Source organism: Magnolia sinica, chromosome 9, assembly GCF_029962835.1.
Source record: "Magnolia sinica isolate HGM2019 chromosome 9, MsV1, whole genome shotgun sequence".
NCBI lineage: Eukaryota > Viridiplantae > Streptophyta > Magnoliopsida > Magnoliales > Magnoliaceae > Magnolia > Magnolia sinica.
Window position 1 is genome coordinate 1,464,144 of NC_080581.1, and position 27,402 is coordinate 1,491,545.

The following is a 27,402-nucleotide window of genomic DNA, read 5'->3' on the forward strand; positions in this document are numbered from 1 at the left end:
CCAGGTCAGGAGCCGGTGTACACCCACTAATATGATAAATACACACGTTCTTTCTATTTTTGGTAGTAAAATAGCCCAAACCTGACTCGAACCCTCAGGTGAGGTAGCTCGGGTCCAATCTCAAGTTCGATCGGGCCTCATGTTAGACTCATCTTGAGGTTAAGGTTGGTCTTTGGGTTGACCCTTAGCCCAACCCAGCCTGCCAAAGTTGCACACTAGTAAGAGTCCCACATGAACCTGTGCCGCATTGCACAGAAAACTAAAATATACAAGATCATGGTTGTAAGAAAATCTGGATTTCGGAAGTTCATCGTCCAATCATAGCCAAACATGTTCATTTCTGATGCAGTAGACCTGTTGATGGACACATTTAAGGTAATTTCTATTCCTTGACAGTGCTTACAATACACAACCAAGCTTACAAAAACTCACTTCCCATGCAATCTTCATCCCCATGTATCTTCCTTCTCTTTTCAATATTTTCTTCAAAAGCATACCATCCTTACTATAGAAGGCAAAAAACAAGAACAAGGATATGACAGATAACAAACCTCATAGCTCGAAGGCGGTGGCATTCCTGGCTTGTTGTGGCTCTTCTACCTTGATCCTGGGCTGATTATACACTGGATTACTGTACATCTTTTTGGGTGACTGCCTGGTTGCTTGCTTCTTCGGAGGTGGAGGGAGAGCACGGATATCATCCGGCGCATCCAAACACGGAGCCGGTAACTCCCTTGGCCTGTCTGCAATCTGCATGTCCGAGCACTGTACTGGACCAGCCCATGACAGAGGATTCGCTGCAAGGAGATCATGGTCAGTCTTGTGCATTAGAGAAAAAAGAAGTGAAACGCAAAAATTTTCAGAGGCCGAAGACATCCAAAGTTCTCTGTTTTTATTTTTTTCTTCTCGTCTTCAGAATCTCGACCAACATCAACAACTGGCCAACAAATCTCTCATGGAAGCTGTCCCTAGAGCTGGCATTGCTTTATCAAGGCATGTTTAGGTGTCTTGGAAATGCACGCATGGGAGGGCAGCTTCAGTTTCCACCCAAAACTTAGAAGTCCGACCAGAATGATTATTCGAGAAGAGCAGGAAACTGATGTCTCACCTAATAAGATCCCACCCCTCATACTGCCTCTCAAAGCCCTCACTCCCATATCTGCCCCAAGTATGGTTTGAGCCTGCTGCTCCCAAACACACCAACGTGCTGCATAGTTCAGATAGGACCAGCTTGAGCCCAGCCCATTTTATAATTAGGCTACAAGTCAGGCCAGGCCTGACCCATTTAGTAACTGGGTGTTCAATTTCAGGCCAAAGCCAGCACATTGACCAAAAAAAATGGACCTGCTCAGTTCAGGTTGAGCTTCAACAGAAAATTTTGCAAAAACTAAGCCCTGGGTGTTTTTTTTCTAACTCAGTGGACATTTCATGAACCTAGATACAACAGCATGCTAAATTTAAGCTTTGACGACTTAATTCTCTTTCTGAAAAGACAACCAAAAAGCAGTTGCAGATACATAGCATAACAGGAGTAAAATTATCCAAACCATTTCAAGAATATCTGCCCGTGACTCCATATCATGATCAGCTCACATAAATATATAATAGCTCCATTGTTAGATGAATACATGTTAGTAGTTTTTAAACCCTTCTCTTTCAGGGCTGGTTTGGTGTGCCAATTAGATAGTCTGCCCAGAAAATTCGAGTGCAGGAGTGGGGAGCTTCAGTTTGGAACCGTCATCAAGTATGAGGGGCAAGCTCGAGTGGTACCAGTAGTACCATAGCAAGCTTACGGTGGTACCGGCCAGATGTGGGGCCTATGTGATGTATTGAGGATATCAAACCCATTCATAAATTGGGCCACCTCATATTAACCCCAGGAGCCAAAAATAACATGATCCAACACTCAAAGTGTGCCACAATTACAGCGAACAATGTGAGTGGGCAGTCACAGATGATTTAAACAGGGGCCCACCTGAATTATGAAACAGCATGATTTTTTGCCTGACCATTCATCTGGACCTTATGGTCTGAATGGCCTGGATTTCACACATACAACAAGGTGGGCCCTCCTCGAAAATCAAGGGTAGGCATTCCATCCCAACTTGTTCACTGAAGTGTGGCCCACCTGTTTCATGGATCAGCCTGATTTTAGGTCCCTAGGGGTAAAATACGCCAATACATATTATGGACGTGTTGGATTTAGTGCATGCATCATGTGAGCCCTACGTCCATCCGGTACCACCTTAGCTTAAGGTGATACACTGATACTAGTACCACTAGACCGCGCACCCCAAGTATAAATGGATAAGAGAAACCAGGAGTGGTGCCTAGGTGGATAGTCCAAACAAGGTCCACACTTCCCATTGATTCTACCCTCTTTTCCTTTTGAAAAAGGAATATATATTCATTTCCTGATTTTTCCAAGAAAAAATGGCAGGTATGGCTCCTACAACCTTTACCACGAAAAAAATTCAAACAACAGCTGAGGAAAGCATGTCCAGGAAATTTTACTTAATGGCTTTTTCCCAGCACCTCTGGAATCAAGGAGATGTTCTTCAGTTTGCTTAGAAATAAGAAACTTTCTTGTTTTTTTGTTTAACATACCTTCAGAAGGTTCAAAAGGCCTCGGCATCTCAAGAGCAGGGCCATCATACTGTTGCATCGCTTTTGTATGAGGGCGCTTCCTTACATAGTTTTCTTGCAGTGGTTTTGGGATTTGAAATGAAAATTGAGAAATATTTACCCCTGCCCTGACATACTCCGGATGTTCAAGCAGGTACCTGCATTTAAAAGAAAATATTGACGAGATGTAGGATAGGAATCAAAGCAACAATACCACCAATAGGAGCATCAAAGGATTAATGAGAAGAACAACTTTTTAATTCACCATTCACCATGCATTTCTGAGTATATGTATTTTTCCACAAGCAAATGAAACCCTAATACAATCCTAACCACACTGTATTTTCTAATCCCAATCATCTATTTTAATAAGACACTAATGACGAGTAAAATATCCCTAAATCCCATCACAACCATACAGCACCTTCTGTAAATAGATCATATCTCATGCAATCCATGACAGAATGCATAATTGCATGATAGTGGGCTTGGTTGAGATCAAACTCAGTAAGTTTTCAGACGAGAACAATTTTTGTGCCATTGGGACATCATATAGTACCCCAAAGGTGGCAAGGAAAATAAGTTATCAAAATAAGCACATACGGACTCGCAGAATGATCTGCTTTTCTATAAATAAATAAATAAATATACATACATACTAAATATATGTAATAAACCAAGAGTCTTGGGGCCTGCTAACTTTCTTTCTTTTTGAAAGAAAACAAAAACTTTCATTGAAAAAGTGCTGAGATAGAGCCAAAAGGAACAGCAACAAAAAAAAAAAAAGAGAACAGCGAAAGGGGGGGGGGGGGGGGGGGGGGGGGGGGGGCAATTTCATGAAAAAATCCACTAATTGGATATATTGGTAGTTGACACTCTGTAGACAACCCACCCCCAAGCTGATAAGCTGATTAAAATTGGACTGTTTCGATGGATGATTGACCCCCAACCCTAAAACCCGCGGCCTAAACCCTAAGCCCATAATCCAAACCCTAACCGAAACCCTAAACTCTAAAACCTATCCTTAGGAAAAACCTAGACAATCCAGTCAATGAGTCAACCCATTGAGTCAACTCACCTGATCAGCCTACCCAGTCCACTAACTCAGTCAACTAACCTAGTTAAGCCAGAAACCAGGCCTGAACCAAGCCCATTCGGAATCCAGGGCACGCAACAGCCTGACACCCTTTGAGACAGCCTCCACCCAAGTAGTGGAGCTCACGTGTCAAAACAGAAGAGCCTATGTGGCACTGACGGCTCCCAGGAAGCCGCTGATGACGTGGCAACCCTCCTGGCTTAGCAAGGCAAGCTCCACGCATGTGGAATTGCTCCAAGGACGAGTTGCAAGTGTGTGGCAAGGTGCTTTAACTCAGGTACCCCATCCTTGACCCATATCTACTGTTTTACCATCCCATCCATCCGCAGAGATCTTGACATATGGCAATCTCAAATAGATCCCAGAAACGCCCAATCATCCCTTCTCATCCAAAGACTCCAGTAGAGTCCCTTAGCCATCCCATCTCTCCACCAAGGAGAGTGAGAGTGGAAGGAGTCTAGTCCTGGTCCTATCTAGCCCGGTCCTAATCCTAGCCTCTCGAGCCAACCAAGTCCAACCCAAGCCACTTGATTCTATCGTTGCGACACAGCCATCCATCCAACCATTCAATCTTTAATCAGTTTTGTCGGACCCAGCATTAGCATAGCGCAACACTCATTCCCGTCTCAACCCCTCTCCTCATCAAATTCATCATCTTCACATTTCATTACATCGCCTCTCGTACCTAATAGGCTCGGGCGTATGCTCTGTGGCTTGCCTATATAATCAAATCTTGCCCATCAGAAACCCGACCGATTAACTTACGCCTTGTCATAAGCATTGCATGTAACACAACATCACAATTTCACATAGCACCATGCACCCGGTCAGTTCAAACGTATGCTCTGTGGCTTGCCAACATAGTCGGATCCTACCCATCAAAAACTTGGACCGATTGGTTCTACGCATGACAAGTGGGGTGTGGTCAAGGTAGGTCTATCCAGCCAAAACCACAACTTGCCATCAGCATTACATTTAACACATCATTACACATGTTATCAAATCATTAGTGCACAAGAACTAATCCCAACCCTCAGAACTTAGTCAAATCGTGTGAAGTATAGTTAGTGCATTTGCACGGGCAAAATGGGTGGCTTAACACATTCTCTCATGGTCCCTTACCTCAAATCTTCGGCCACAAATCAAGGAGTCATCTTAGGGTTGAGAATCTTCGGTGTCTCCCTCTTGAGCATTACTACAGGGTCTACCCAACTGTAGGATCGAAGTAATTGGCTCATGGTGACACCAATCATATATATAACCCCTTTAAACGTACAAGCGCAAAATCCCTTGAAAGAGACACCCGTGCAAGCCATGAGTCGATTATGTTCGGGATCCGGTGTCCGCAGAATGGCGACTCCACTGGGGATAGAGAGAACAATAATTGTTGGGGAAAGAGAACACCAATGAGCTAACCCAGCGAAATCGACACACTCTTGGTCTGCAACATTCCCGGCTGACAAAAAAGAAAGTCATCCTCAGAACATCCATAAGTCATCCTCAAAACATCCATAGATGTCTATCTAAACAGCCCACCTTTGGCTCATACCACCAACATATTCAACAATAATGAACGGTGGAGGCCCACCCATTGGATCACCAAGATCATAATGGGACTCCATAACATGGTGCTCTGTCGCTTTCCCCACCTGTTCATGGTTGCAATTATTCTCCTTGTCTCCTTATCCTACTTAAATCTTTAACTGTAAGCTCACATCAATGAGAATGATCAACATGTTCATACCTTTCAATCTGACAGTTGATCCATTGGCCACTTCTGCAGTGAATCCAATAGCTAATCTGTATCTATAGAACCATCCACTAACACTTCCTATGGTTCATTTGTTACTTGCTCTTAAATTTCTTTTTCCAGAAGCTTCTTGGGATCTGTGATCATGATTCTAAATCATCTGAATCTGACATGCCTTGGTACTTCAACGAGCATCGGAACTATTCACTAGACAGAAATGAACCAAAACAGAACAAATTGCAACGAATTGCACCAGTTTCAATCCCCAGACAAGCCACGCTTTGAAAAGGATATTTAAAAATATGCTCATAATACCAAATGGTTTCACATTTCCAAGAAAAAAACGACAAAAAACAAAAATGAACGGCTACTAATGAACTTCGTTTATCCTTCTTGAATGAGTAAGTATTTTTTTTCTGCATAATGAATGACATTTCGATCATGTATCCACAGTCCTCAAAGAAAAATATGGCAGTGGCCCATTACATGGATATCGGATGCCACAACTTTAAATAACTTTTCCTAAATAATACATCAAAAGCACCATGAAGTTGGATGTTGTTCTTACTTTGAAAATATCGAACTCTGATAATTTCGCTAGCACTTCTCATATGTTAAGTTCTCACTAGTCACTACTTATATTGATTACCATCTCAGTAGCCTTCCAATACACCAGATATCTGATGCTAGGAGTACCGACCAACGTACCAAAAGCTTCAGAGCTGTTGGTGAAGCACCGGAATATCCCTTTATCTAGGCCCATCCTAGGCAAACCAACCAAGATCTCCCCGTCGACTACCACATCTCACAAGTCCCACAGTGGGACACACCCCGTGGCCATTTTGCATCTCACAGACCCCACCTCGTGGGCCACCCCACCCTAGTGTGGAGATGCACATGCATCATCCACTCACACCGGTATGGAGACTCGAACACTGGTCTTCCGCTCTAATGCCACTTGATGCAGAGAGTACTGACCAACACACCAAAAGCTCCAAAGCTGTTGGGGAAGCACCGGAATATCCCTTTATCTAGGCCCTCCCACGAAAACCGACCAAGATCTCCCCGTGGGCTACCCCGCACCTCACAGGTCCCACAACATGACCCACCCCGTGGTCATTTTGCATCTCGTAAATCCCACCTCGTGGGTCACCCCACCCCAGTGTCGAGATGAACTTGCATCAATATCTAAACCTGCAAAAGATCACATTGTGCTTCCACTGAGTTTGTGAACATCAAGGTTATCCCTCCGATATCGAAAATACAATGCAGGGCAAATAAATCAACGAAATATAATCAATACCTAGTTTGAAGTTTCGGACTTGAAGTCAAATCAAACCTGGAACTTCCGGTTGAATCACACCAACGGGAGCATCACACTTCCAAATTTATAACATGGGATTAAGAGTTCTTTTTTGTCCATTATTGTCTATATATACTTCTAACCCTAAGATAATCCTAACCGTCCATTTTTTTTCCTAATCCCAACCATCTATTTTAACAAAATATTAATAATGACTTAAAAAACCCGAATATCATCACAACCCACACGACCCATCCATGAGTTGGTCACAACTCAATTCATGATGTCAGAATCGGACAAAATTGGGCGTGTGTTGAAAAGCCAACTCAAGGGCCTTTAAAACAACAAGACCAATTTCAGGACAGAATGTTTAATGAGTGGTCCAGAAAATAAATGACAGAAAATAAGGGAAATTATACTGTCGCTAAATAATTGTTTTTCTATAGAAGAACTGGTAAATATATGCAACGGTACAAGAGGCTGGATCATGTGGATCCACAGATCAATCAGACCATCCTATTGGTTGGCCCATAACTGATCAGACAGTTTTATGGACCCAATTCACTGATTAGATATCTACATCATGGCCACTCATGGGGTGCATCAGGCAATGCTCCAACATTTGAAGACAAATGGGGAAACCAGCATACTTCTCGGAAACACAAACCAAACAATCCTATAAATGACAAATTTACCAGTGAAGCAACAATCAGTGAGAGAAAAGGAACTTTTCTGCATGGGATATCATACGTACTTCTGGATCTCGACCATGGACCGCAATCTCTTGCCAGATGGCGTGGCATAATAGCTGGAAACATCAAAAAAGTAAATTAGAAAAGGCTCCTTATTGAACAAAGAAACCTTTAATCAGCTTATTTAACAAAGCTAATGTTTGCTTCTTCCATTCTAGTCGACAGTTTAAATTCATATTAGGCTTTTTTTTCCTAACATTGATAAGTCATTCTAGTCATATCTACCTTGTTGTTTTATATCTGTTCAGAGTTTTAGAAAACTATCTGCTGACTGAGATATATCAGGATGCTCCCTGAACAAAAGATGGATGGATGTCATAGGAACTGACTGTTAAACACAACATTTTGGCAAACCCAACAATTTATAAGACCACGTTCAGTTGTAGCTTACCATATGCATGTGCACAAGAGTGAAAAAATTATCACATAGAGCTAGTCAAATCAGCTAAACTAAGTGTCAAGAACAGTATTGGCAAATTAACGAAAGAATATGAAAGCTCAATAAATTTTAAGATCAGGAACAGCGGTGGAGGAGATAAAAACTAATACTAAGTGTTCTACAGTGGCATGACATTGCCCTGACCATGGGTACCTGATGGACCTGACCCAATTTTAACGGGAGGGGTCTAATTTTTTGGACCCGTAATGAAATCGGGTTTGGATTCAGATCTGGCCTTTTAGGACCCAGTTAAATTTGTGTCTAGTCAGGGTTCAGGTCAGGTCCAATTTAAACCCAGTTAAAATCAGGTTGGGCCGGGTCCAATGTTGTTAAATCACATATGCCATCGCATACTCGCATGTGCAATAGCATATTGCGCTGGCTTTTAAAAAATATATATATAATAATAATGGGAAAATTGGGAAAATATCTACAAAATTGAAAAAAAAAAAAAAAATTCTTAAAAATTAGGAAAAATTATGCCTCATCACTACAAGTGATTGGATTGGGTTCTTTTACCTATTTCATTGTAACTTGAGTGTTTGAGATTATTAAACCACCTATACATTAAGTTATATATTTAATTAGTTATATTGTATTTATACAAAATTTAACAAAACAATCAACAAGTTACAATAAAGAGAGAATTAATTATTAAAAACTTCGAACATAAATTTTTTATTGATAAATGATAGCTTGATAAGTTGAACGTATAAGTTACCAGTTACAACTTAATTTACAAACACAAATTACATGGATTCAACGGTCCTTTTTTTTCCGTTGAGACCTATATGTAATCGCATATGGAGCATGCCATCGCATACTTATCGCACAAAAAAGTATGCCATCGCATACTAGCCTGGATCGCATATGTGCCATCACGGCATACGCGATCCATCTGGAAAAAAAATGGCATATGTGATCGCACATGACAACAATGGTGGGATCCAATGGTTTTAATGGCAATAGGATGTAAATCGAATATACACCAATTATTCTAGCAGCCCAATTAGTTTCCTTAATCCATACCCACGCAAGAGAACCCATTTACACATTATGAACAGTGACATGTGTGTTCAATCTAATCCATCCATCGGGCCGGCCCGACCATGCAAATGCCCTTATTTGAACCTCAGGCCCAACTAGAAATCTAGATTTAAAGACCTCGTGGGTACCCAACAGATGCCCAAACCCAAACAGATCTGGGTCTGGTCTTCAAGAACGAGACCAAACCCCAAAGGAACCAAACCCGGCAAGGTACAAGCCTGGTTATCTCAGGTGCAGGTACTATGGGGACCAGACCCGGCCCAACACGTTGACAGCCCTAGAATGACACCAATCCCACTTCCAAATTCTGTACCCATCAATGGTTTATTGTACTGCTGACATTCTCTAAATGCCATTAAACAGATAGAGCCATTATTTATCTATGAGCAATGCACGTTGGAAGTGGAACCCTGATTTTCATTGTTCATGGTGCCTTTACCAGCAGGAAATGACTAAAATAGGTACCGTCGGAAAGCCTTGTCAGTTTGTCTTTACCCAGGATCTATTAAGGACCAAGTAATGACAGAATTACCAAGAAAGTAAAAGGTTGGGGCAAAATTTAGGGATATTTCAGTTGCCATAAGGGCTAGGTTTGCCCAAATTGAAAGGTTTGGGGGGAATTTAGATTTATTTATTTTTTAGTAGGTAGGCGTAAATGGGGTCTTGAAAAATCCCATGTTACCATTTTAACTTACTGCTTTTTATTTTTATTTTTAGTGTTTCTGGTTTTATCATGTTGTTGCTGATTGCATTAGAAACAACCAAGTTAGAAATTTTAGTTAGGAAATAGTAAGTTATTAGCACGCGTGCCTTTTGGGATTTGTTTAATTGAACTTCAGCTACTAACAATAAGGGGCAATATAAGGGCCAAAATAAGAAGGTTCTAGAGCCAATTTAATTTGAAAATCAGTCGCAGAAATTTAATTCAATGGAAGAACTATGTTCCACAGTATCTTTAGGAAATAGGGTGGCCTAATACTTGTTTGGGGGAATTACGTGGACTTTTTTGTTATTATTTTCTGTGTCATTACTTCGAGGAACCTGAAGCTTTCATTGCTTCTTTTTCATGAAAATCCTCTAGTAAATTTGAAGAGAATAAAAATTGCAATCTCTATTACTTTTAAAGATTTTTTTAAGGCTTTATGTTAGATTCTCTACCAAAATCAAACTTGAAAAAAAAAAAAAAAAAAAGGCACAAAGAAAGCAATTAAAAATACTACTACTAATGAAGAAAATGAGAATTTGCTCAGATAAATTGTGTTGTATGGTTTTGTCCCTGACCTTCCAATGGGAGGTCTCATAATGAGCTGGGATTAACATTCATCATCATTGCATCATTATCATCATCATGTGAAACAAAAGTTAAAACAAATAATTCAAAATTGAAGTGGGGGAAAGCAAGTGAGAAAAAGAAAATAAATGCTTCTTCTCACAGAAGAAGAGATGAAGAAAACAGTAGTAGTATGAAAGGAAAATAAACAGCAAGAATGTATCATGGGACTGTGGGAGTGGTTTACATGCCTATGCTAGGGCAAGACCCAGATCAAAGAGGACCATAGTACAAAGGAAAAGAAAACGGCAAGAATGTATCATGGGAGTGATTACATGACTAGAGCAAGAGGACCATAGTACAAAGGAAAAGAAAACGGCAAGAATGTATTGTGGGAGTGATTACATGACTATGCTAGGGCAAGGCCCAGATTAAACAGGACCACAGTATGAGGGAAATAAATAAACAGCAAGCATGTATCATGGGAGTGGATTGTATACCTATGCTAGGGCACGACACAGATTAAAGAGGTAAATTTCCATTAATGAGTGAATTGAATTTGGAACGCATGAACTACAAAATGTTTAACATAAAAACCATAGGCATGAGACAAAGGGATCATCATCATCATCATCATCATCAAAGCCTTATCCCAAGAAAAGAAAATTAGTGGAACCATGGGCAATTTCATATATGTAGACACAAGTTCTAAAAGGACAAAAAAAGAAAACAGATGTGTAGTAGCATACACGTCTGCGAATCTTGTGCTTCCTTCACCTCTGATCCTAAGAAGCCTCTGCCAACCAGGAGGAGGCTGAGAGATGCTAGGTTTATCAATCGCCCAGAGCCTACTGCCATCTTGAGATATGTCAGCTGGATCATCGCAAGATATATCAGGCCGCCACTCCCGAGCTGTTTCACATACAAAAGGTACCTCCAAGATATATTCACGTATCTCTTCATACTTCTCTTTTGTTGGAATTAGCCTCCATTTAAAACATGCAGCACACTGAACAGTGAATGCCCCAACAGAGGGCAAAACCCTGGGAGCATTTGACTCAACGAATTTTGGGATGGGAGGTTGGTAGTCATGCGGGTCAAGGACCGGTTGAATTTGACCGGAATCACAGCTATCATTAGCTCCAGGGTTATAAACCACCAACTGATTTGGAGCGTCTTCAGAAGACTGAGCATCTTGGTCCTGTTCTTCTAAAGAAGCACTGTCCTCATTCTCAGAAGAACCCTGAGCTTTATCCCAAGTACTGTTGGCTAAATCTTGGTAAGTTTTATTTGAATGTCTCTGGGATCTAGAATCATTAGAAACATCATGTTCCTTCTTCACCTCGGGTAGCGTATGTTGAAGCTGGGACTGCATCTGAAATAGTCTCCTGTAACCTGTAATTGAAAAGCATAAGAATCCATGAATAAGAGCATGCATTAATGATCCAGCAAGTTCTGTATAGATAGCAATGCATGCTGCTGTGGAACAAATTAGCTCTGCTGAACTAAATGTATTATTACCCCCCTAAGAAAACCAAATCTAAACTGATAAAATACACCAATCTACATTAATTGCTCGTGACAGTAAATTATGGAAAATCTTGAACGACTGCCAGGAGAATGATACTGCTTACACCCATTCCATTGCATGAGAAGAGGAAGTGAAAGGTAGTTCAAAATTACAACTACGTCTATTCACAGCAAGTAATTCTGAACAAATAATCAAGTAATATTAATTACAAGCCCTAATTCAATGCAAGGTCAATTTAAATTTTAAAATGAAACTATAGTAGATCATTGCCATTTCAGTTAAAATTCCACATAAATTACTTGCCATTCATATGCACGGACATATTTTAATGAAATTTATGTTGTCACCATCATAGCCTTGTCCTTGCTATTTAACTAAATCAGTGTATAAACAATAAACTCGTGCTATCCCATGGAAATTGGAAAGCAATAGCTTATTTGTGGGCAAAGTTATTACCCTTTCCAGCTTTCATTTACAATAAATTTTGGTTAAAGAAAGAAAGATGAAGAGGTCACTAGGCAACATGCAAGCAACATTGAAATGACATCCGCATAAATTCTACTGCATGCAAACCAAAAACACAGCAGTCATATTTAAAAGCTACATCCAATTTGCATTATGCCCATTAAAAATTATTCCAATCCGTTTCCATGGATGACAGTGCCTAAATATGCGGAGCTCCAGGCTCCACATCATCAAACCCCGTCATTGTACAAGATGCCCAGACATCATGACGTAATTCATATTTCGCTAGGCGCCAAAACAAAATCCACAGCGACAAATCCGCCTCATCTCACAAAAAGACAAGGGATTTCGTGGCGTGGATCCTTCGGCTACGTGTCAATGGGGCCTGCCAAAACAGAATGATTCAAATCCTTTTGAATCTCAAAATGCATACGAGCCCTCAGTTACCACAATATCAAAGCTGCATCACAAAACCATAAAAACTACATTTCAACTAATTCCACATCCAGATTACAATCACTAACATCCTACAAGAGCTTATAATCCTCATCTCACCTCTGCTCCTTACCCCTGAAGGCTTCTAACCCCAGACTAGTCTACAGGGCAAACCCACCCACACACAAAGGACCTCAGCTGTCCGTCGGGTGGGTCCCACCCTGCACATTCCATATCCCAAAAAATCATGCCCACCCACTCATCAGGTCGGACGCAGCGTTCCAAACAAGTGGACGGCTAGAGAAAACTTGACCAAGCTTTCTTAAGCCCCCACATTTGTTACCAACACTGCCGCCCAACTGATAGACGGACCAGCCTGATTTTTTGGGCAGGGCATCCATATGGTGGGACCCCCCTGATAGACAGCATAGATCTTGCACACATGTTCCAGGATGGAACATGTTGCATAGACAGGCTGCCTTACACATGCGTGGGCTTAGCAAAGCTCCCACACCATCAAGTGATTTGGGCAGACATAATACCATCATCCAAGATTCAGCTCAACAACATGCACGCCATATTTTAATGAAATTACATCATTGCCACTATCAGCACCACCCAGAGACCAAGAACATGGATATCCATGTTCTAGCATGTACAAGCATACAGTATGTACCTACGAACGCAGGTATACACGACCGACCGATTCAAGCAGATGAAGAGAAGTTCATGCAAAGATATTTCACATTCCAGTTATATCATATCCATCTTCAACAACACCTGCATATACAAGAAATAATCTACAATATCAAGTTTCAAAAATAAAAACACCCCAAAAACAAAAAAATAAAAATAAAAATCAAGAAGAATATTTAAAACATAAAAACAAAAACAAACAAACGCAGATCGAAAAAAGGACACCGAAGGGAGATGATTCTAATAATATCTCAGATCTAACAGAAAAGGCGGAGAAATGGCTAAAATCGGAAAATCTGAAGAAAAAACAGACGGACGGTTCTGATTCAATCGGACCCAGATAACAGCAAAGCTGGAAATAAATCCACCCAAACCACCCATTTACATAAACGGAAACTCAAAATCGGTTAAAAACCACCAAATCCAACGCCGATTTTTTGCATCAACGCCTGAAATTCCTCGAAAAACTCGACGAAGGAGAATAAATCCGATTCCAGTTATCAAAACCGGTTTCCTCGAGCAATATCGGATCGAGAAGAAAAAAAATCACTGAAAGGATCATCGATCGTAAAACATGAAACTGGATAGAGATCGGAAACGAGATTGCATACCGTATAATGGAAATACTACGTGTACATAAATACGTAGATCCGTACGACTTCGGAGCGCGTTTTCTCTCTCGCCTGCTGTATTTTCAGCCTCAGGTGCGCGCCCAGAGAGAGAGAGGGAGGGAGAGAGGAACATCTATACCGAGAAGGAACTATATCCTCCACCCGAGGATAGGAAAGGTATATTCGGGTTTCAATTTGTGCCAGGTGGGCCCTTTTTTCCCGCGATCCAGACCGTTGGTCTGTTGAGAATGGTCCCGCCTCAAAAGTTAATTCTAACCGTGGTCTGAAACTGAGAATGTTAAGAAGAAGACTACAACAACCGTGTCTTTACGGGCGGGGTACTACCACCTTCGGTTCTGAGCTCGAAAAAGGCTGGAGCTCTGAGGGTCCACCTTGATGTATGAGTTTATCAACACCGTCTATCCATTTTTCCATGTCATTTTAGACGTATGGTAAAAATAGGAACATATCTAAGGATCATGTGTAACACACGGTGGGATTAAACACACACCGTTAAAAACTTCTCGATAGCAAGAGAAGCATCGGATCTGCGTCATTTTTAAGCTTGTAGCAAAAAATGATACGAAAGAATGGACGGACGGTGTTGATAAACTCATAAATCACGGTGGGATCCTCAGAAAAAGGGGAGTGGTACCTAATCCGCGTCTCCTCATTTGTAGGGGAAGAACACATGTCACAAATTTGTCGGAACACCGGCCAGTGACCAACAATGGCTAGGTAGCTGGTGTCAAAGCTTTGTGGGCCCCACCATGATGTATATGTTTTATCCACGCCGTACATCCATTCTTTCATCTCATTTTAGTGCATGATCTCAAAATTGAGTCAGATGTAGATATCAGGTGGACCACACCACAGGAAAACAGTGTTGAATGAATGTCCACCATTAAAAACTTCTTAAAGTCCAGTGTAATGTTCATTTTCCATCTAACCTGTTCGTAAGGTCACACAATTCATCTAAAGTATCTAGCCCTTTCCTGTGGTACGGTCCACTTTATATTTTTGGATCCATCTAAAAAGATCTTGGAAAGATAAATGGACGGCTTGGATAAAACAGATATTTCATGGCAGGGCATACAGTGCTTTGACACCAGCTTGCCGTATGGTGTTGGTTCACCGACCCACCGCGCGTCCGCACCGTAACAAAAATTACCTGGCAGGCGGGCACGCTTATCTGCGACGCGGATTTCCTGGTAAAATCCTTTGAAAGGAAGTTCCTGCTGGGAAGCTAGGTGCAGCTTGCAGTGATGTTTGTGAGAAATCCATCTCTACCATCCGTTTCTCAGGCTTATTTTAGGACTTCAATAAAAAATGAGTTGGTTTTAATACTTAGGTGGGCCACACTAAAGGAAATAACGGGGATTGAATGAAACCATTGAAACATTCTTATGGCCATGAAGGTTTCGCATCACTCTATTTTTTTTTTAAGTTTTTTCAGTTCATCCTAATGTAAATGACTTTATAAACGGTTTATATGTCATATAAACACCTTGGGTGGAGCCTTGGAAGATTTCAATGGTAAGGGTTTTTTTACTCAGTTTTCATCTCATGTGGCCACTTGAGTCTTGGATCAGCTAATTTTTTGTGTCACACTTCTGAAAATGAGGTCATAAAACGGATGAACGGATTAGATTTCTCACAACAAATCACGGTAACTCCACGTAGCTCCCCAGCTCAGGAACTTCCCGGCGGGGAATCCGCCGCCAATCTGGCAGGTGGAACTTGTTTCGGAAAATGGCCGGTTACAAAAACAAAAAATCAACCGTCTATAACTAACGAGCGTCCTACCAGGTTTGATTGGACAATGATTGCAGGTACTGTACGGTGGGGCCACTATGATATACTTGTTTTATCCATGCCGTCCATCCATTTTTTCAGCTGATTTTGATTTGTAAGGATAAAATTGAAGTATATCCATATTTAAGTGGACCACACTATAGGAAATGGTAGACTTTATTTATGTTTTTCTATAATACATGTCAGTATGACTTTAAGAATAGGTTGGATGATAAACTAACACCGGTGTGGGCCCTACGAAGCTTTCAACATTAGCTGTCATTGCTCTACTGTTTCTTATGGTGTGGTACACTTGAGCTCAGGACCTGCTTAGATTTTTTGGGATCATGCAATAAAAGGAGGTGTGAAAATGAATGGACGGCCCCACAAAGTCCTTACACCACGTACCCCCATGAAGTCCTTACACGTAGCAACTGGTAGTGACTCTACAAAGTCATGACACCACGTACCCCGCAAAGTCGTTACTCCACGGAGCTTCTGGTACAGATTTTTTTAGTTGCCATTTTCATTTTCGGACTGCGGACGACGTCACGAATGGCTGGGATCTGTGGCGTATGTGTTTCATCCATGCCGTCCATCTATTTTTTTAGATCATTTTATGGCATGAAACCAAAAATGAGAGGGATATAAATATCAGTTGGAGCACACCACAGGAAAACAATAGCGATTGAAGGCCTACTGTACTGTTTATTTGACATCCAATCGGTTGACTATGTCATAAAGACAAATATGAAGGGAAAAAATAAATATCAGCTTGATCCAAAACTTTCCTGGCCCCCAAAAAGTTTTTAATGGTCGACGTTCATTCAACACTGTTTACTGTAATGTGGTACACTTGAGATTGGGATATACCTAATTTGTGGTCTCACAGCATAAAATAATCTAGAAAAATAAATGTACGGCATGGATGAAACACATACATCATGGTGGGCCCACAGAGCACCGACCATCAGCCTTCGGCTGGTGTCAGGGGGAGTAGCCAATCCGTTTCCCGTACAAGGTTCTCCACGTGCTGAATCACTGCCCAAAATCGATTATTTGATACTCCGGCTGCGTACGGACTTGATATGCATGCAAAATAATTATCCACATGTCATTTATTAACTCAAATTAAACCGTCTGAACTTTAGAACTCGTCCAAAAAACCGATTGAACAACTGCTGGTTGGTGAACACTTGTTTGTTGAAATTGGACCGTTAGATTTTATTTTATTTTTCCATTTTCAGCCGTCCAATAAATTTCCAAACATCCAATGGCCAGGTAATCAAATACGCATGATTTTGGTTCACGTAAACTAAGAGGAAGCTGATTAGATGTTCCTCACTCTGGGGCCCACCTTGATGTGTGTGATGCATATCCATGCCTTCATCAGATTTTCCATCTCATTTTATGGTATAATCCTGAAATTTAAGCAATCGAAATCTCAAGTGGACCCCACCATAAGAACAGTGTCATTTAACACCAATTATTAAAAACTCCGTAAGGCCCACTGTAATGTCTAAATCTCAAGTAGACCACACCATAAGAAATATTGATCATTGAACACCCACCATTAAAAACTTCCTAAGGGCCACCATAGTATTTATTATTCATCCAACCTGCTGTTAAGATCACACAATAGCTCCAGAAAATAATAATAATAATAATTAATTAAATAAAACTAAAATTTAATGGTAAACATTCAATCCTTGATGCGTGCACTTGAGATTTTGATCCACTTCTTTTTTAGACCATGTCCTACACCCTGCTGGAAAAACTGATGGACGATGTAAATATACAGCATATACATTGAGGTGGGTCCCACGATAAGGAAAATACACACTACAGTGTTATTAGGGTAACACCTAATCCACTCCCATACGTAGTGGCCTTTTTATTCCACTTGACTCTATACCCTTCAAAGGGTATTTTAGTGATAGGTTCTATAGAAATTGAATTATCATATTTGATCTAATTGGTCTTGACTTAGGACAAAGTAGTAATATGCATAAAATCATTCATTTGTATTCTACGTTTGTTTGAATAAAATGCTTTGCTAATCACATACATCTAATCAAAATACTTATTGAATAGACAAATCAATCCAAAAACTATAATTATACTTAACAATGAAGTACTTAGAAAAGTACACATACGGCCAACATTTTTTATTGCAATTGAAAAAGGTAGAAGTCCCAATCCTATTGATATAGTAATTGAAGTGGTTGCATGCGCACCAATGGTGTATTAATTATTGTGCCCTTGATAAACGACGGATAGCTAAGTGTGAAGTGGATAGTTGCTAAAAGCATTTAAGTAATAAGCCCACCCTAAGGTGAGTGCTCTCCTTTTTTGACTTTTCCAGCTATTTCCCTAATTGGTTCAGTAAATTCTTGTATGAATTATATACACAATTAAGATCCGGTTGTGTGAGAGGTAGGTATTGTCTATTGTTGACTTCTACAGTGGAATCAACTGAGGAGGCTTGAAGGGGTGGTGGTTTACCCTATGCTAGAGGTAAGGGGTTCGAGTCCGCTATGATAATTCTATCAATTCAAACTTTGCCCATTAAAATGATGGCTGAAAAATAATAAGGATTGAATGTGTTGTTGGATAAACTTAAAATAAATAAATAAAAACACTTGATAGCATAGTTGGTGGATGTTATTCTTGAAATGTAAGCCATCCATCCTAGTGTCAGTATAAGGGTGCACCTAATTGTGGGGTCTATACATTGATGTATATGTTGTATATCCACACGATTGATTAGTTTTTCCACCTTATTTTAGGGGATGGTCTTAAAAACGAAGCAGATACAAATCCTTAGGGAACAGCACCATCGGAACCAGTGATCATGAACACTTATGGTTAAAATTTTCCTAGGGCCCACCAAAATGTTTTTTTTCCATACAATCTATTGATTAGGTCACACAAACATGGACGAAGAGAACACAAATATCAACTTAATCCAAAACTTTTACAACCTACAACAATTTGTCAATGATGGACATTCAATTGGTCCACTTAAGAATTAGATCTTTTTTTCATTTTTGGGATCATGCCTTAAAATGAGTGGAAAAAACTTGATAGAGGGCACGGATGTACAACACATCCATCAAGGTGGGCCCCACCGTCAGAGAAACACCCACCTGCCCTGGTAACATGTCCCTCCATAACCCTGCCATTATTCTATGAAGAGATGACTCTAAAATACTAAGGATTCTTCCTACTCTCCCTTGAAAAGAAATTTCACCAGCGAAGTTGTAACGTCTCGGGAAAAAAAAAATTACATACAAAGACCCGAGTACGACCTCGGACGGTAACACGCAAGGACCACACTCGGTTATGTAATTTAGACAAGATCTAATTAAACACTAAGATTCGATGGATTAAGCTTAGGCCACCGTTTTCACAAATAGGAAGGGTTAAAATAATGATTACTACTGGCCCAACGCCATTTGAAGACCCAAGAGAAATCCCATGGGCTTGTCCCTCTCGGGAGTACACTGAAACTTCGTAAGGAAGCTAGACTGCACGTCGGGGGTCCGCTGACCCTGAAAATGTAGAACAATGACTGTCCTACTGGGCTTAACGACCATCGCGGGAACCAAGCCCAGACATTGTCTGGAAAGGCCCAACTTGAACCACAAGTTAAGTGCATGAGAAACACAAATATCGTAAGGAAATGAACTGAAACTTAAGTGAAATGGGTCGTCCGCTCTTTACATAAAGTTGAGGATTTCGGACCGTTAGTTTATGGTCAAACTTCACACATGGAGAAAGAAAATTTTTCTACACATATCCATATAACCGTGGCCTCAATTGAACACCATGACTGTTGATCTGACACAGAATCTCCACGGTCGATCGGCTTATCCGATCGTACCGAAATCGTGTCCTAGTGTTGATCCACTGTCAAGGAGCCTACCCCATGACATAGATGAGCCATGGACCTCCCTAAGAGCCTTGTTCGTCAGAAATAGCCGCTCACAGGGTATAAATATAGTACGAAGTGGCCCTGGGGCCATTTGCATTCCGTCTAGGGTTATAAATAGCTCCCAACTCACCCCCTCTCACCCACATACAAATTTTACAAACCCCAAGGGGAGAGAGAAGAGAAAAGGGAAAATTAGAGAAGAAGAAAGTTTGGGGAAATCGTTGTAACTGTGGAAAATCTTTTCCCATGGATCCACGGGCCTACTCACCGCCACAATTTGCTACTGAAATTCTTCCGGCCATGATTTAAGGTAAGAAATACTAACCCCTATAGTGATATAGGTCTCCCGGATGTTTTTTTCTCCAATCTAGCTAACCCGTTTACTCGTTTAGGCGATCGACGTTCTTTCCTTGGAAACGTGGTCTTAGAACCAAGTCCGAGCCGGGCGTGCTACCGAAAGGTGCAGACTATAAACGTTTAAGTTGCGGTTTATCAATACTTTCATTATACCTAATGATTTAGGTTTACTACGATAACTACTGTAGGATTCCGTGTTGTCTTAAACATGCTTATTTCTCTATGAAATAAATCGTTGAATTTTCAAATGGTAAATAACGTAGTCCATGTGTTTGATAAATTGTCTAAATGAGATAAAATAGATGATTTGTGTTTGCTATGATTTTTAAGGTGGGATTCTTTGTGGTCATATGCATATGTATTTTTTTCTATGTAACTAATTGATTAAATGCAAGATGTAGATAACATGGTCTATGTGTTTGATGAAATGCCCAAATGAGAAGTTCACTAGGATTGCTTATCGAATGCTGATATATATATATATATATTACACATGGGTGTTAGTAGCATTTGGATGGGAATGAGGCTACAATCGTAGTCTAGGCAATCAGTAAACACCCATGTTTGGGTGGCTGAATTAGTCTGACCACCTTGGATAAACCCTAAAGATACGGGTCGTACGATGACTGCCGATAGTGGTTAGGCCACGAGGAGCGCTTATGCGCTCCATGTCGATTAGGTCAGCGTGCGGCCGTATCAATCAAGCTTACCTAACAAACCGGTTGGCCTGTTGTGTGTTTACCATGTATGGATGCGACTGTTTGAATCTAAGGTACCCCTCACCAATGTAAAAATCCACCTTTAACTATGGTACCACGATCTTCAAGACTCGTGAGCCAGACATGGTGGTATGGGACACCGTGTTCGTGCTGTCGGCCTACGCTGGGGTAACGAGCCTCCCCATAGTGACTGCAAGCACTACTTTTTACAACTTGTTTATCGTATGTGCTTATCGGAAGAGAACTGCCGCGGTTGTCTGATGCCTAATGTTCGATTTAGGTCAATATTAAAAAAAGAGGTACCCTAGCTTTCTAAACTTACTGAACGAATGAGCATAAATAATCACTTTACTAACATGATCATACATCACATTGCATTAGTTAGAATGTGGCGAAAAGGCGTTGGAGTCGCATATTTGAGGAAGTATTGTCATATGCGAACCAGGTGGTCGAAGTCGCGTGCTGAGGGAGTGTTGATGAGTGAGGGCATGCATCATTACATAAACTTCACCCTTGCATTAAAAAATAGCAGTTAGGAAGTGAGTGTTTATCATTGCCTTATCATTACTGCACTGATTGACTTGATAATATGTGTAACTTTTGCCTTATAGAACCACTGAGTTGATCACTCGCTCCCACTCTAGGACGGTGTTTTAAAACACAAACTAGATGTTAGTGTAGATGCAGGTATGGACAACGTCAACGTATTGGAGCAGGACTTCTTAAATGAGGAGGAAGAATTCTCCTATATCCAGCTCTCGGGCGGGCCAATGTAGGTCATATGTCGTCCGGCAGGGAACGCTAGGTGTCTGGGCTTAGTTGGATACTACATTTACATTACCATATTTTGTTTATTTTGAATTGTACATATATATATTGAACCCAGTCGCGGATTCATACTCTGGAAGAAACTTGTGAAACATATATATGTTTATACCTATATGTTTTGGACTTATGCACATGTACAATTATATTAAAATTGGAGTATGATGCGATGTTTAGTATAATTTCATACATGCTTAATTTATCAACGTGAAAGAAATCTGAATATCATTTTCCACAAGACATAAGTGATGTTTGAAATCTCGAAAGTAGAACCTTGCTCAACCCTCGAAATTCAAAGCGTTACAGAAGTAATTTTTGCAATGTTGCTAATCTAGATATAAACTATCCCACCCTCACATGGAAGTTCACGACCGGCATTTGTTATGATTATCACAAGAATCATGAATTGTGAACTTAAAGCCTATACCATTATAAACTTAAAATCCATATCATGAATGATAAAAGTGTTACACTCATGGCCCGACTGGTAGTAAGAAAAGTTAGAGACCCACATTACAGCTAGCTAGTTCATCACTGTCTCTACAAGCAGGTTCTTGGCAAGCTTGAACAATATTCTCCCCCTCTTCATCTCTTATCATTTTGAAAAAAAAATAAAAATAAAAAGAATTAGATAATCAAAATCAAAACAAAAAAATAACAGCTGAGCCAAGGGAATCTTGGATAGATTTACAAAACTAATAGAAAAAAACCATAAAAAAGATTAAATGGATTCAAACATTGAAAACATAAAAAAGCGAGTAATATGAAAGTGGAACTAGATTTCTTCTTAAAGGGCATTTGCTTTTCCAGTCAAGATGGAATGATCCTTTAAATTAAAAAAAATGATAAATAATTGGTGACATTTGATAAGTGATTTTAAGTTTTCATTTCAAATATCAGCTTGATCAGAGCTTCGTTAAGTTACGTGATAGACAATAACAAAAATTGAGACACCTACTGTAAATTCTGCACAAGGTTCTTAGAATTGTTAAAATATTGAATCTAACCCATTAATCAGGTTCCTCCCACCAAAATGAAGGGAAATATTAAATCTTTTGATGATTGAAAACTTGAGCAAGCTACGACACTCAATTTGAAAGGGATTATTTATGAATTTATATAATTCTTTTCTATTGTATAACCTAAGTTTTTAATTAATCTTATTCTTTTTGTTCCTATATTAGGTATAAAGAAGAGAGTTTGATAAATGAATGAATTTTACTTTAATGGTTGAACGAATTTTATAGAGCCGAAAAATAAAACCTACATAAGCTTTAACAAACAGCAAATAAGCTTTTCGATATAGCTAAATATTTTCTAATAAACAATAGATAGAGTTGACCAAGACAACATTGACCTAACCAAACGAAACTAAAATTAGCTCAACCTAAACAGCAATTCAAGCTTAAACTTTTGTTGTTGCCAAATGAACCTCTCAATCCAATGATTTATCCATTCACTCATATGCAAGTTGAAAACTCAAGCACATGCAATCTACCAAATGTAACATGATCCGATATTCATGCAAGCAATCAAAATCCAACCATACTAATATTTTCTCCCTCTTGTTTGATAGGGACCCATGTCCATATAATGGCGATGCCGACACAAATAGCCTAAACCTCTTAGGCTCAGGACTTGCCTTTTCTTTGTTTTTCTCCTTATAATAACGGTAGAAGAGCACTTCACACATTATATTATTAATCGGAGAGAGAAAATGGGAATTTAAGTAGTTTGTTTATTATAGTCTCTTGCCAATTAAGGAAACCAAATTCCAAAAGGACTTCTATTTTTAGAGTCCTGTTTCATGAAGTACCAGTGGCTTTTGAACTCCTTTTAATAGGAGAGCGGATTAGCTGTTACCTGCGTAACAACTCAGTGGGTGTTAACTTTACCATGTGGGGCCCACCTTGATTAATATGTTTCATATCCATACTGTCCATCTGTATTTTCATCTCATTTAAGTAATTTATCCCAAAACTTAAGTAGATCCAAATCTTTGATGGACCACGCCACTGGAAAAGTGGTGAATGGTCATTAAAAGCTTTTTTAGGCCACAAAAGTTTTTGATGAAGCTAATCTTTATATTTTCCATTAATCGAGTTCTATTTGATCTTATCAATGGGTTTATTGCAAATAAATATTACAGATCTTCTTATAGTGGGCCTTGGAAAGTTTTTATTGGTAAATGTTCAATCATCACTTTTTATTGTGGTGTGGCCCACATGAGATTTATATCTACTTAATTTTTGGGACAGTGTCCTAAAATGGGATGTAAAAACGGATGGACGGAGTGGATATACAAAATATGATCAAGGTGGGCCTTACGGTAAGGGTAACACTCACTACTATGTTACCCGCGTTGCACTCAATGCGTGCCCTTTTAATAGCGGGGTCATGACATGAAGAGAGATTTTACAGGGTTCACGCATTTTAAAAAGCTAAAACAGGTACACACGTTCATGAATGTTGTCACACCAAAACGGGCACAATAATATCCACTTGTCATGTGCTATTGACTTGTGGCCCACTATTTGGACACGTGCCAGAATATAGTTGGATAATTCTAATCGTCAGGGAAAAAAAAAAAAGGCTCCATTAGTCAAAAGTCCACGTATGTGTGGCTCATTTGATGAGTGTGCTACATGATTTTTGGTTTATGGCTTATTCACACCACACAATACCTAATTAACGGAAAAGATCTCTGGTACGCTTACCATCTGATGTGGAACCAGGCCCCGGATGGGAGCTGTCCAGGACCAACGCTTTTATGCAGGCAGGGAATCCATGAATTGCTGGGCAAAATTCGACCCGATTCGTAGGATCCGACTCGGATTGTTCCCAACCAAAAGGACAGAATTGGGTCGAATCGGATAGGCCCACTCAAATTCAATTGTACATCAAGTCAAGTTTGGATTAGTTATTTGATCCAATTCAATTTCATCCGATCCGATGGAAGCCGCACAATATTCATTTAACATGGTTTCTTTTGATGTTGTCCACTTTGGATTGGGGCATACGTCAAATGATTTAGAAAAAAAATAAGCGGACGGCATGAATGAATTATATACATCATGATGAGGTTCACGGAGCACCGACACTGGCCATAGGCGGTGGCAAGGGAGTAGCTGATCCGTCCTCTCCGCGCACACGGCTCAATGTGCATGGAGCACCGAGCTGCTCTGACGGTACATGAATTCCATGCAAAAGCCTTTTCAATAAAGTTCGTGCACAGCAATGTTACGTGGGGCCCACTTTAATGTATATGAGAAATTCATTCCGCTCATCTGTTTTGCGAGATCATTTAAGGATGTACCATTAAAAATGAGAAGGATATAAAACAAAAGTTAGTCGCACAAGAGGAAAAATTAGGGAAATAAATTTTTACCATTGAAACTTTCTTGGTCTCCACCTTAATGTTTGTATGCTATCCAATTTATTTATAGGGTCATTCCCAATTGGATGAGAAGAAAAACTTCTATAACTATAAAAATGCTTCAATGGCGATAGCTAAATTCTCACTATATATTCTTATGTGCGGGCAGCTGAGTTTTGTATCCATCTCAATTTTGGTGACATGCCTTCAGTTGAAGTTTCAATTCACGTATGCATTGAATCGAGCCCACGGGGCATACTTGAGTAGGAACTTCCGCCAAAAGCTTATGCAGAAACCGCCACGAAGAGAGAAAATTGGCAGGTGTACCACACACATGCCAGCTGCCGAAGATAGTAAGTTCTGTGGTGTCCCATAACGAGGTATGTGTTATATCCAAACCGTCCATCCAATTGGCGGGCTCGACTTAAGGCTTGAGCCGAAAAATAAGATAAATCTAAAGATCAAGTGGACCACATTGCAAAAAGCAGTGGGGTTGAGCATCTACCATTGAAACTCTTTTTAGGGTCACAGACGTTTCGGATCGATATGAAATTTGTTTTTACTCTTCCTCCATGTAATTGTGACCTTATTACTAGATTAGATGGAAAATAAATGTTATGATGGGCCTTATGCATTTTTTTAAATTAAAAATCATTTTTAAAATTTTTTTAAAAATAAAGTAAAATATAAGATTTGATCTGAACACCGTACCTAATCTGACCTACTTGATTTTACTGACCGAGTCGTACTCGGTTCAGGTCAGGCGTAACGGATCTGATCAAGTCAGAGGACCAGAAGTTGGTCCCTGATAATCATTTTTTGATTTATCAACCGAGCGGTTTCAGTCTAACTTGTTTTGCTACGTGCACACGTGGAGCTACGGTACTTCCAATGTCTCGAGAAGCACGGGATCGGAAGGGACGCGGATTAGCTACTGACAGGATGAGCAGCGAGACTCAACCTCACTAAGTTCCGTGGGCCACACCATGACGTATCTTTTGTATCTACACCGTCCATCTATTTTGAGAGATCATATTAGGGCATGATCCAAAAATTGAATCAGATCCAAAGCTCGAGAGAACCCCATCACAAAAAAATAGTGGGGAGAGTGATAGCCAGGGCCACGAAAGTTTTCGATCAAGCTAATATTTGTGTTTTCCCTTCTTTTATGTCTGCTTTAACACATGAACAAGTGGGATCTCAAATAAACATCACGGTGGACCTTCGGAAGGTTTCAATTGTGGCATTACTCTCATCACTGTTTTCTGTGGTAGGGTCCACCCCAGCCTTGGATCTGCCTCGTTCTTTGTACCAGTATCTAAAATGATCTCTCCAAATGTATGGACGGTGTGGATACAACACATACATCATGGTGGGGCCCAAAAAAGTTGATGACGTCACTTCAATAGCCGGTCTTGCTACTCAACGTGTCAGTATCCAATCCGCGTCCATCGGAAGCGGATTGGCTGGGTACCAAACACCAGCTGCCTAGCTGCTGTGAGTACGTGTCGTGCGAAGACTTGCGCTGACAGTCTTCGATTTACAAGTTGTACGAACGGTTCAAAAGAGATCAAAATTATATGGCCCCACAGTGATGTATTTATAATACCTATACTGTTCATCCATTTGGTGATATCATTTTAGATATTAATCCCAAAAATAAGTAATATCACATGCTCATGTAGATCACACCACAAATAGCAATGGGACAATGACTCTCACCGTTAAAACATTCGTAGGGCCCACCGTAACGTTTACTTTCCATCCAATCTATTCATAAGGTCACACGGACCTTGATGAAGAGAAAAATCAAATATTATATTGATCCAAAATTTCTATGAACCCAGAATGGTTTCAATGGCAGGCGTTCAATCCTCCACTGCATTTTGCAGTGTGGTCCACTTGATTTTTGGATCTACCTTATTTTTCAGCTTACAACGATCTTACGAAGTGGACGGACTGTTTGGATATAACTCACACCTCATGATGGGACCCAAAGAACCTGATGACGTCAACACACCAGCCACATCCTTGGTGTGTGGTACACCAGCCAATCTGCTTCCCACGGGATCCTGAATTCACTACTTACGAGTCCGGGCTTGGGCCTGAAAAATCAGAATTTTAATTTTAATTTTTAAACACGGCCAGCCCGACGGGGGAGTGGATTGGCTACTCCCCCTAACACCAGCCAATGGCGGATGGTCGGTGCTCCGTGGGCCCCACTGTGATGTATTTGTTTCATCCATGCTGTTCATGTATTTTTACATATCATTTTACGGTATCAGACCAAAAATGAGGTATATCCCATCTTAAGTAGACCACATTAGAGGAAACCGTGTTGAATGAGCGTCGACCATTAAAAAATATTTTGGGG

The 27,402-nt window shown here is 40.3% G+C and overlaps 1 protein-coding gene and 1 non-coding gene across 3 annotated transcripts; both read right to left on the minus strand.

Annotated features, from left to right (window-relative positions):
* Nucleotides 1-361: 361 nt before the first annotated feature.
* Nucleotides 362-14,168, minus strand: LOC131256603 (methyl-CpG-binding domain-containing protein 2). Of its 2 annotated transcripts, XM_058257524.1 has the most exons (6): nucleotides 14,021-14,164; nucleotides 13,390-13,493; nucleotides 11,032-11,677; nucleotides 7,529-7,582; nucleotides 2,608-2,783; nucleotides 362-797 (listed from the first exon to the last, which is right to left on the minus strand). In XM_058257524.1, the coding sequence occupies exons 3-6, from the start codon at nucleotides 11,655-11,657 to the stop codon at nucleotides 553-555; spliced, it is 1,101 nt and encodes a 366-aa protein (XP_058113507.1). In that variant the 5' UTR covers nucleotides 11,658-11,677; nucleotides 13,390-13,493; nucleotides 14,021-14,164; the 3' UTR covers nucleotides 362-552. The 2 variants fall into 2 exon arrangements, with proteins under 2 accessions (XP_058113507.1, XP_058113506.1); XM_058257523.1 differs by lacking the exon at nucleotides 13,390-13,493 and having other exon boundaries at nucleotides 14,021-14,168.
* Nucleotides 10,251-10,352, minus strand: LOC131257267 (small nucleolar RNA snoR69Y). Its single transcript, XR_009177275.1, has one exon. It is a non-coding gene; the product is annotated as a small nucleolar RNA snoR69Y (small nucleolar RNA).
* Nucleotides 14,169-27,402: the final 13,234 nt, after the last annotated feature.